General features: G+C 37.9%; 1 protein-coding gene across 1 annotated transcript in view; it reads left to right on the top strand.

Annotated features, from left to right (window-relative positions):
- Window positions 1–837: 837 nt before the first annotated feature.
- Window positions 838–12,328, top strand: part of LOC126185008 (transmembrane ascorbate-dependent reductase CYB561) — a 32,059-nt gene continuing 20,568 nt past the window's right edge. The window contains exons 1-2 of the mRNA XM_049927735.1: window positions 838–955; window positions 1,622–1,830. Of these exons, the coding sequence (XP_049783692.1) occupies window positions 1,626–1,830 (205 nt within the window). The 5' untranslated portion in view covers window positions 838–955; window positions 1,622–1,625. The remainder of the gene's footprint in view (window positions 956–1,621; window positions 1,831–12,328) is intronic.

The raw sequence follows: 12,328 nt of genomic DNA, 5'->3' as shown, positions 1-12,328 counted from the left end.
TTGAAATATGAAACTGTTTTAGAGGAATGTTTTGAGAATAAGAATTTTACCAGTTAACTTATGTGACATAGGTGTAACATGAGGCCACAGGTCTCATTATCCTCAGAACGGCTGCACTTTTCAGCAAGAAGCATTACGAGGGACTGTCTGTAACTTAGTTCCTTTATCATCTTTATCATCCGCACAAACCAAGCTGACACTCGGCGCGGTGGCTGATGTGAGTGACCGTAAAGACATCTTCCATTAGTGCAGATAATACTTCGGAAGAAATCCTTAGAGGACAATCAAGACAGATGACTGTAGGACATAAATCAGTTGCATATAGTTTCGCGCTTTTTAGCAGAGTGATAGTTGGTGTAACAATTTAATCTTTCATTATTATTTGCATATGACATAACATTGTTTAAAATCCAATGCTGAACTTTCAGTTGTGTGTAGCGTAACAACTTCAAAAAAGTCCTGTGCCAGACGCTTTCCCGGTCGTGTCATAGCCTTAGTTTGAGTCTTAGGTTAAATCATTATATGTAGAATTCAACCTATATGCGTATCTCGACCATCATAAATATCCCAAGCATTATATACGGATTTGGAAGAAAAATTAGCTTTTCTTTACAAACTATTGATTTCAATCTGTTGCACAGCGAAGCAAATCTATTCTTTGCCTTTGATAAGTAGCAGAACTTGACAATTTAGTTTCTCACAGCAAACGCAAAAGTCATTTTCCAGTGAACATTGATTTTAAACTTTAAAACTCTACTATTCTCACGACAGGATCAGAGCTACCAACGTCACGGCCTCCTAGAAGTTTTATAGAAGGCTACGACATTTCAGAAAAAACGAAGCTAGAGAAGCCAGTGCTTCGATCGATTTTTAATGTCGTTGCCGTCTAAGAGTATTGACAGTTCGCCAGCTGTTGCCGGTGAGGAGCAGAAGGGCAATAAACTTCGTGTGACAGGTATGGCCATAATATGCGATATTACCTGTCATTTGTTTTGATAGTCCTGAAAAATCGTGAATTTGAATGAGAAGCGTTCTGCGTTCTTTGATGATGGTTTGAAACCAGTATGATCAATAGACTACCTGTTGCCCACAGAGATAGCGTAAGCTTTAGTTCATCACATGTGTAACATGTCTGGAACAACAGCCCTATTTGAAAGTTAAGAGTGAGTTTGGTGGTATGATTATCGAAATATGTATAGTGCAGACAGTGCTGTTTTCGTACTAGCTCTTCGGTAAACATGTACTCTCTGTGCTGTTATCGCATAGTCGCCGCCACTTGTAAATGCTGGTGTACGGTATGAATCATTTGTTGATGAACTTATAAGTACAAACTGCAGTGCAGTTCTCCATTTAGAGTTATTACATTCATCAAAAACATTTTTCACTACATGAAATATACGTGGTACGTGTAGTGTAACTCGGAACTTTTGAGGATCACCTCGCATGTCCGGATTTTCTCAATTTTGGTTTGAGATGACAGTCTTTAAATAAATAATAGGATTTACGGTATTTTAGAGTACGTTTGTTACCGGCATCATACATTTTTGTGAAGTAACATAAGCCATCATTGTAGTTGCTTTAACTTGTAAATTGGCGGTTCAAGCATATTTTGCTGTTCCAGAAAAATGGAGGCACTTCATCACGATCACAAAGAAGGCTTCACTTTAGCTTATGGATTGGCTCAGCTTACAGGAACGGCAGCAGTTGTAATGGTTGTCGTTTGGGCTGGTTACTACAAAGGAGGATTTTCATGGCGTTCAAACCCGTCAGTTGAATTTAATTGGCACCCAGTGTTGATGCTGATTGGAATGGTTTTTTTGCTTGGAAACGGTAAGTGTGTTTGGTGCAGCTACTGTAAATATTTACTTTTATGCTATGTACCTTATGACATAACATCAATAGTTATGTAATCAACTTACTGAAAGTGACAACAGAGATGAGAATGTTACTAATCAACTGGAGGATCCATTTTAAACTTACAGGATGTTGATAGTTAAGTTTTCAATAGAGGCGTTATTCCATGCTACACCTTTCACAGGGTCGACAGAAGCGTCCGATCCCACGCGTCTGCTTTGACCCGTGACGTAATGGTGTTGTCGTGTGTGACGTCATAACGGCGCGGAGTTTGGTTTGAGTGTGGCTGTCTCCAGTTCTGTTTTATCTTATCTTATTTTATTTACTTTTCTGATCTGCTCGTTCTATCCCGTGAGATTTTTTTTTAAAGGCAAAAAACACTAATCAGCTACTGAAGCATCTTTATCTTCTATGGGTTGCAGGGGTACGACCCCTGGGGAGGTAGGTGGGTATTCATGCATGGCTGTCTTCACTTACACGTTGTAGCTACGCAAGGCGTCTAAATTTGTTTATATTTAGTTTGCCCCCCACCCAAAACACCCCATTTCCCGCGATTGTCACGTTAGTGTCATTAGGCTTCTTGTGGAAAGTGTGTGTGTGTGTGTGTGTGTGTGTGTGTGTGTGTGTGTGTGTGTGTGTGTGTGTGTGTGTGTGTGTGTGTTTTGTTTCCGCTATATTTGTGACGTCATGGGTCAAAGCAGACGGGTGGGATCGGACGCTTCCGTATATCCCTTTACATTAGTAAGTGAACATACATTGAACATCACCGAAGGGCATGTACTACAGTGCTTACGTGACTAAATGTAATTGCTGTTTGAATTTCTCTTTTATTATTCCTCTGTCTAGACAATCGGAATGGCTTTGTGCTGTATGCAAAACAAATTGGTGAAATTTATGAAAAATGAAATGTACCACCACTGAAGATTTAGATGCCACAGCACCACACATTTTATAATCTTTAAGCATCAAAGGGCCACATCTCAGTGATACAGATTTTGTGAAGGTAATAAAATGCAAATAAACAGCTCAAAATATACAACACATGCTTTACTGGGATAGGACAGATTGGTCTGAGGATAGGGCAAGTAGTAGGCTGTGGGCTTGATTCAGGATCCATCCCATGACTTTAGGAAAAGACAAATCAGGATGGCTGGACAGAGCAACTCCAGCCTCTCAAATGAGGTCAGTGCTGTGAAAGCTGTACTTACCCATTCAGTTGGTCCCTATTGTACAATTTTCCTTGAGTTACTCAGTTTATTTTGGGTAACTCCTTAAACACATTTTTGTTCTTGATTGCTGAACACAGTGACACTTGCTGGAGACTCCTGGACTAGGAAGATGCTACTGTGCCCTTTGCACCAACTCACCTAGTCAGAAAGCTGATTCGTGCCTGTACATATTCAGCTATGCTTCTCAGTCCTCTCTCTCTTCAAAAATTAATTTTAACAATGTGCAGAATTTAGAGAACTTTGCCTTTACAGTAATTTCTATATACATTTTGTCACACGTTTGTTTTACCAGTGTCCTAGAAAAAGTAGGTTCCTTATGTTCTAAGAAGATTCTTTTGTGGTCTTCCAGTTTAGCAGGTTTTACCAAGTGTCTTTAGCTTTATCATCTGACGGTAATGATCTGAAAGGCCAATCTGTCATGAATACTTTCCCCTGTCAATATCTATAAGTAGATGGTATAAAACTGATGCTGAACTTCTTGATAACATTGTTTCAGTGTTTATTATCTATGCCAGACCGGAATTGCTCAAAATGTTTATTAATTTCACTCTAAACCACTACATTAATATTCATATCTCCCCATATTATTATGTTAGTTTTTGGGGCTGTGGCGCTTTCCAGGACTTAAGTTACTTCAACTTCAAGGTGGTGTACCATTATTTTTAATGGACTTCGCATTTAATGAATAACAGACTTATAAGCAAATTCTTTACTGTATGTGCACTCCAGTGTGGTACATTCTATTTTCTGTGTACATTATGAAGAAATGTCTCAGCTGATTGAGATACTTCAAAGGCCTGGTTCTCCTAGCCATAACAGGTGTGACCATGTGTGGCCCCCACACTCATCTGCTGTAATCTCACTAATAAACTCTTCCAACCTCTTTCCCAGTCCTGTTGAGGTACAGCCAATGCCTAGTGCAGCACCATCAACTGATAGTCCCCACAGGCACGAAAGCAATGTGGACCTGGCCAGTAATCATTGCCATCTTCAGCTCCCCATTGGCTCACCATACAGCTCTGCCACTGGAACAAGTCTACTAAACTAACACTGTTGCAGCCAATTAAGGAAACTTTCATGCTCAGGTCACCGCCTATGTTGTACCCACTGTCCACATCCAAGTGGACCAATTGTCAGTACCTGATGATCTTTTATAAAATCCTTGCACAAAGGCCCTAAACCCTCAATCACTTGATTTAGCCCAGCACTGGGCTTGCAAGTGCTGGTGACTTGATAATCTTCCACTAACTCCTCTGGTAATTAAAGACTAAATCTCTGCCATGACTGCTACATAGCAGCAGTGCTCTCCTCTTCATAACATTTGTGGTTAAAACTAAGACAGTCTCTTAGAACTTTGGCCACACTGAAGAGTACTATACAGTGAAGTTTCAAAATAATATCAAGAAGCTGGTACATAAATAACAATGGTAATGAGTTAATATTCTAGCAGATGTAATAGTGGCAGTATCTGATGTTTCTAGTTGCTTGCTGTGAGGTATCACAGTAAGGAGAGGATGTCAGCTGTTCTACATAGTCAATAAGAGCAGCAGGCAGACAACACACAGAAATAAGTGTTGGAAGTCATTATATTCAGAACCGAGTGTGAAAAATTGCTGTGAATGAGAATTATAAATTAAATTGCTCCTTGCTTCACTAACTGGTACCTGCTAACCTAAGAACAACCTTGTAGTACATCATTATACTCTATATAACAGTGAAACATTTTTGACAATAAAGGTGATAAATGTAATTGCTGCTCATTTTGCTAGCAGCAATTTATTCTGTTATTAGAATGAACCTAACCACAACATAGTACTTCATGATATGTTTGGGGGAGAAAAAAAAATATTTATGAAGAGTAATATTATTACATAATTTAATTTTTGAGTCACTGTCATATCTCAATCTAACATAGACCTGAAGCTAAGCTATAGATCAGTCTGTCACCACAAGCAGATTTTTTAGCTTTCAGTTTCACTGGCTTCAACAACTAGCAAGCAAACTTTCATACCCAAACATAAAAAATATGGTAAATGACATAGTTATGAAAGATAGCCAAATATTTGCAGCAACATTATGCCATGCAGGAACCATTTAATAGCTGCCCATGCGCAATCTATAATATTTGTTTGGACACCTTTCGTCACATCCTTAAACATCAGTTTGTGATTCATGTTAATGTTGGTACATCCTTTTGGAGAAAAAGTCTTATATTGCCGCTGCCCCTACCAAAATATTCTTTGGTTACCAGCAAAACAGCATTTTTCCCCTCTGTGAAACTTCGTTTTGCCCCACAGAGATTCAGTGATATCAACAATTTCATAAAGTTTCTCATTCTGTCTTGCACGTGCTTAGACAAAAGTTTCTCTATAAAAATTATCTCGTCAACCAGCTTGCTTCACCAAGTCAAATTCTCAACATGTAAATTTAAATTTACTCGTAGACCCACAAATAAGTAAATTGTAGAATGGTATTCACTTTTAATTTACTTTCAGAACACCATGGATTCTTTCAGTTGGACCTGTTATTCCATTTCACTACTCCAAATGAGTAGGTCAATATTGGTATAGCATAAGTATTTATAGCTTTTGTCTTGTTTCTTGCTGTCAATTCTGTTTTCAGTATTTTTGTTAGTCTTTCTGTATTTTTCTTTTAGTTCTTCTTTAATATTTGTATTATCTATTCCTATTTTTTGTCTGTATCCTAGATATTTATAGGCATCTGTTTTTTCCATCACTTCTATGCAGTCACTGTGGTTATCCAATATGTAATCTTCTTGTTTAGTGTGTTTTCCCTTGACTATGCTATTTTTCTTACATTTGTCTGTTCCAAAAGCCATATTTATATCATTGCTGAATACTTCTGTTATCTTTAGTAATTGGTTGAGTTGTTGATTTGTTGCTGCCAGTAGTTTTAGATCATCCATGTATAGCAAATGTGTGATTTTGTGTGGGTATGTTCCAATAATATTGTATCCATAATTTGTATTATTTGGCATGTTGGATAGTGGGTTCAGAGCAAGGCAGAACCAGAAAGGACTTAATGAGTCTCCTTGGTATATTCCACGCTTAATCTGTATTGGCTGTGATGTGATATTATTAGAATGTGTTTGGATATTAAGTGTGGTTTTCCAATTTTTCATTACTATGTTTAGGAACTGTATCAATTTAGGATCTACTTTGTATATTTCCAATATTTGTAGTAACCATGAGTGGGGTACACCATCAAAAGCTTTTGGTAATCAATGTATGCATAGTGTAGAGACCTTTGTTTAGTTTTAGCTTGATATGCACCTCTGCACTATTATCAGTTGCTCTTTACATCCTCGTGCTCCTTTGCAACAGCCTTTTTGTTCTTCATTTATAATTTTGTTCTGTGTTGTATGTGTCACTAATTTCTGTGTAATGACTGAAGTTAATATTTTGTATATTGTTGGGAAATACGGAAGCGTCCGATCCCGCCCGTCTGCTTTGACCCATGACGTCACAAATATGGCGGAAACAAAAACAAACACACACACTTTCCACAAGAAGCCTAATGACACTAACGGGACAAGTGCGGGAAATGAGGTGTTTTGGGTGGGGGGCAAACTAAATATAAACAAATTTAGACGCCTTGTGTAGCTACAACGTGTAAGTGAAGACAGCCATGCATGAATACCCGCCCACCTCCCCAGGGCTCGTAACCCCTGCAACCCATAGAAGATAAAGATGCTTCAGTAGCTGATTAGTGTTTTTTGTCTTTTAAAAAAAAAAAAACTCATGGGATAGAACGAACAGATCAGAAAGATAAATATAATAAACTAAAACAGAAATTGGAGGAAACAGATAAAATAAGTAATAAGTGTTTTTAAATTTTAAAAAAATCTCACGAGATAGAACGAACAGATCAGAAAAGTAAATAAAATAAAACAGAACTGGAGACAGCCACACTCAAACCAAACTCCGCGCAGTCATGACGTCACACACGACAACACCCTTACGTCACGGGTCAAAGCCGACGCGTGGGGTCGGACGCTTCTGTCGACCCTATTGTTGGTAGGCATGTTATGGGGCGATATTTAGCTGGGTTTGCTGTGTCTGCTTGATCTTTGGGTTTCAGATAAGTTATTCCTTGTGTAAGTGTATCAGGGAATGTGTGTGGGTCTGCAATGTAACTGTTAAATAATTTAGTTAGATGTGAATGTGTTGAGATGAACTTCTTTAGCCAGAAATTTGCTATTTTATCTTTTCCAGGAGCTTTCCAATTGTGAGTAGAATTAATTCCTTGGGTGACTTCATGTTGCAAAATTATCACTTCAGGCATTTGTGGTATCATCTTGTATGTGTCTGTTTCTGCTTGTATCCACCGTGCATGCCTGTTATGTTGTACTGGGTTTGACCATATGTTGTTCCAGAAGTGTTCCATGTCTGTTATGTTTGGTGGATTGTCTAATTTAATGTGTGTTATCTATTGTCTGGTAAATTTTTTTTTTTATTTGTGTTGAATGTTTGGTTTTGTTTCCTTCTATTTTCACTTTTTTTGTATCTTCTAAGTCGTTTGGCCAATGCTTGTAATTTCTGCTTCTTTTCATCTAATTGCTCTATCGCTTCCTGTTGTCAGATTTTACCAAACCTTTTTCGTTTTTTTTTTTTCTTCTTCTGACATTTCATTTCTTATAAATTGTTAGCTGTCAGATGTCTTTTCTCAGTTTTTCTATTCTGATCTATAGCCTGTGTTGCCATGCTGGTTTTGTGGGTTTCTTCTGTGTGTTGGTTGGTTCTGATCTCTGCCTAGTGTGTATATTTAGTGTAGTGAGTGCTCCGATATAAACCAGTAGTTGTAACTCTTCCATAGTTGTTTTCATTTATTTTGTTGTGTATGATTGTGTTGATAGTTTTTATTGTTTCTACTTGTGGGTTATTTGGCAGTCTATGCAAGAATGGTCTAATGTCTGTATTTGTGTCTTTGTATTCTATATATGTCAGCTGAAATTTTTCTTCTATATCTAACACGTGTGTCACTTCGTGTTCTATTTGTGCTTGTTCTGGTGGCTGTCTTAAGATTTCGTTTTCCTCTGATTGTTTAATTGATGCGTGTTGTCTTTGTTTGCTCTGGGATGTTTGAGTCCATTACTGTATTTTCTTCTTCTGATTGCACATTATTTTGTTCCAGTATTTGTTGTACCTGTTGTTTGATGTTTTCTAATTCTGACTGGGGTATCCTGTTATTTTTTATTATTACACGGATATGATCAGCTAGTCGTTGTTCTGTTAAAAATTTTAATTCTAGGTATCTGGTAATGTTGTGTATACTTGTGATCTGTATCCAGTTGTGTTGGTTCCTAGGTTTGTTGCTTGGTAATAACAGAACATGAGGTGTCGGTTAACTTCATCTGACCATCTCATCCTCTGTCTTTGTTTTCCTTCTAGGGTGGTTGCAGGAAGCATATCCTGCAAAACACCTCTATTTGGATTTAAATCAATTTCCAGTTGACTAGCAGTGTCGTTACCATTGTGGGCGGGCATAGGGTTAAAGCGTCATCCCCGACCATGACGGCACTTGTCCGAGGCTTCTTTAGTTCTGTCCTGAACCAAGTAATCACACTAAAAGGGGGGGGGGGTTAGCCCTATTAGTGGTTTGTTCTTTTCGTCGCCTTTTACGACTGGCAGAACATACCGGAGGCCTACTCTTTTCCCGGGCCTCCACGGGGTTTTTATAATAATAATTATTATTATTATTATTATTATTATTATTATTATTATTATTATTATTATTATTATTATTATTATTATTATTAAATGGCAATAGGCACATGGGTTTATTAACAACTTATTAACATTAATTCACTGGAAAACCTTTTAATAGATATTTTAAAGTATATAACAGTAGTTGAATGTGTTAATAACACATTAACTGTTGTCTCGGACATAGTTGGGATTCGCTGTTTGGCAACCAAAATGTATCTAAAGACTTCAAAAAAATTTTGATTTCATTGTTTTGTCTGCGTTCTGATCTGCCAGTTCTTCCCGTAAGCCTAAACCTAACGTATTCGGAAGATGCTTTGAATCCACAAATGGATCACAAATCCAGTCAAAATCTTCTACACTCTCTCCAAAATGTTTTTGAAATTCAGCTGTAAGATTACTAAATGTTCTTTAAATTCTTGCCAGCTGGTGTGACCGAGCGATTCTAGCCATTTCAGTCTGGAAGCGCGTGACTGCTACGGTAGCAGGTTCGAATCCTGCCTCGTGCACGGATGTGAGTGATGTCCTTAAGGTTTAAGTAGTTCTATGTTCTAGAGGACTGATGACCTCAGAAGTTAAGTCCCATAGTACTCAGAGCCATTTGAACTTTTTTTTTAATCAATAAAAACTTGTTATCCATAGTTAAGGGCATTTTAAATTGTCTGTATCCACAAATTTAACTTATTCTGACTAGGATGGATAATGTTCAAGAATTATTAATATTTTTATTTCTACCTTGTATTTTTCTGTTTAGTTAATACCTTACTGCTCCAGGCAGAAGACATGCTTTGTTACTGTTGAACAGTTTCATGACTTTGACTGATAGACTGACATTGCAGTGTTCATCTTTGGTATGCGTGTGTAGTCACACAATCAGCTAAGCAAAAAATTTGTTCAGTTTACACATTTGTGTATATGTAAAAAGCAGACTTCAGAAACCACATGTGCTGAGATTCACATTTTTTACTGTTTGTGTACTTTCTGCACAATCTTGTACTGATTTTATCGATACTTTATTGTACTGTGATGTATTGTGCAAATTCACATTTGCAAGTGCTGTGATAAACTCGTGCTGTTATTGTCAATTGTGAGCTTAAAACGCACTTGTGCTCTTCTAATATTTTTTAGAACAGTAGTCCTTTGCATAAACTAACTCATAATAAATTGGCATTTGATTGTTACTGTAGCATATGTTGTAACATACTGTTAAATCTAGTTTTCCCTTTCAAGAGCAGTAAAGACTATCTACATTTATCATAAAAGTTTGAAGTTTTTTTTTCTATAATTAACCTTAAAGTTTCACAATTTTAGGCATGGGTGACTGCAGCAAGTGTAAATAAATTTTAAATATAAAAAGTGTATATACAACAGGTTCCATAAGTTTAGTGTAAAAGTTTTAATGAACTAGTAATTTTTACCACAGCTTTTTCTGTTGCCTTAATAAAACTCATTTTGTGTATTTGCTTAAATTCTTACATGGAATTAGTAATTCTTTAGAACAACAGATTAAGATAGTCAGTAGGTGTAGTTTAAAGTTATTTGTTAACTGACCTGTAAAATAGTACACCAGCCACAATGCAGCATGACTGTGAGTGCTGATCTCAACAAAAAATGAGTTAGTTGATGTTAACAAGCAGCTGGAAATCACCCTGACTATTTTCAAACAATTGGGTGCTGCAAATTGATATGTTGGAAGAGCTCCCTAGAATCATGTAGTACCGAAGGTACATAAAGTACTATCATCTGCTGTAGATAGTGTTCTCTGTGAGAAGTATAGAATCTAACTACTTGTCCACTTGACTCTGACGTGCCAATGGTAGAGCTAGGCATCCTATATGGAGTAGACAGAGATGACAGATCACTGAGAGTGTTGTACTGATCCCTGCAACCAACAATAACAAGTTGCTGTCTTTAACTGAAACTGAGCCAGTGGGACTCTCCACTTGTGGACAAATTTGCATAATTCCATGTCAGTAAGAGGCAAGTGCAAAATAGTAGACATTAATGCATCAATTAACCATCAGCAGTTCAAACTTAATGCCGACTAATGGTATCCTTTTGGGAAATGGCAGCAAGGGACAGGAACACAAAGTGCTCTGTGTTTGCCTGGGGCCTCAGTCAACATACTTAAGAGGTTATTCTGGCAGCCATTGATGACAGAATGCAACAAACATGCAGATTGTTGTGCGTGTTGAAACAAATACTTGGAGCATCTAGTGACTACCAGTTAAGACTGAGAATACCAGCCATGCACATGGAGTTTCATTGAAGATCACGATTCACAGCATTTTCGCAGAACAGACTGTGCTTGCTCCCTCTCCCCCACACTTAGTTGAGTGGCAGTACTGAACTGGAGACTTGGAATGTTCTGTGACTTCCTGAACTCGTGCCATAGAGTTGAGCTGTAGGGTCCCCTTAAAATGGGTCATGAGTGCACTACACATCAAAGGCTGCTGTGTAGGTAGCTAGCTCTGTGTGGGGTGTGCACAAGGGTTTCTTAGATTGGATGACTCTCCATCCAGCCCAGATGATAACAGCTGTAGGGGACCCAGAAGTCTAAGGAATGCCCCCACAGGTGAGAGGATTAAATTTCTTGTAGTTAACTGCTGAAGCATTCGCAACAAAGTGCCAGAGTTTGAAGCACTCCTGAAAAGCAGCGAAGCTTACATAATACAAAGTACAGGAAGCTGGTTGAAACCTGGAATTGATAGCTCTGAGATTTTGGGAGGAAATTTGTTTTCATTGAAATGATGGGCTAATGAGGACTGGAGGTGGTGCATGTGTCACAGTAAACAAGAAACTGGGATCCACCATGGTAGAAATTGAAGCTGCATGAGCAATTTTTGGGAAAGACACAGTATCAGGGGTGGGCATAAAATAGTAACTGGATCCTTGTATTGCCCACAAGACTCGTCTTGTGGTGTAACAAATCATAGTGTCATCAGTGGAGACTTTAATCATCCAATAATCAATTGGGAAAAATCAGTTTTGTTAATGGTGGACGTGTTGGGACATCTTGTGAAACATTACTAAATGCCTTCTCTGAAAACCCCCTAGAGCAGATTGTTAGGAACCCTCACCTTATTATGAAAATAAATTAGATCTAATGGCAACAAACAGACGTGACCTGTTTGAGGATGTCCATGTCGAAATTGGTGTTGGTGACAATGACATGGTTGTGGCAGCAGTGATTACCAAAGTACAAAGGAAAATTAAATAAAGTAGAAGGAGGTATATGTTCAGTAAACTAGATAAAAAAGGCAATAGGCATATATTAATAAGGAACTTGAAACTTTCAACAAAGGACAGGTGCATGTAGAGGAACTATGGCTAAAATTTAAAAGGATAGTTGACCATGTACAGGATAGATATGTGCCCAGTAGAACCATTGATGATGGGAAGGTCCCTACATGGTACAGTCTCTGCAGAGAACTGTCTAAAGGAAACAGACTACTGCATAATAGGTGTAAAACAAAACTTAGATCTATAGATAGGGGTGCTGAATGAAACACAATTGTC

The sequence above is a fragment of the Schistocerca cancellata genome, chromosome 4 (assembly GCF_023864275.1).
Source record: "Schistocerca cancellata isolate TAMUIC-IGC-003103 chromosome 4, iqSchCanc2.1, whole genome shotgun sequence".
NCBI lineage: Eukaryota > Metazoa > Arthropoda > Insecta > Orthoptera > Acrididae > Schistocerca > Schistocerca cancellata.
The sequence above is the reverse complement of the archived record's forward strand: the minus strand, read 5'-3'. Positions and strand labels throughout refer to the sequence as shown.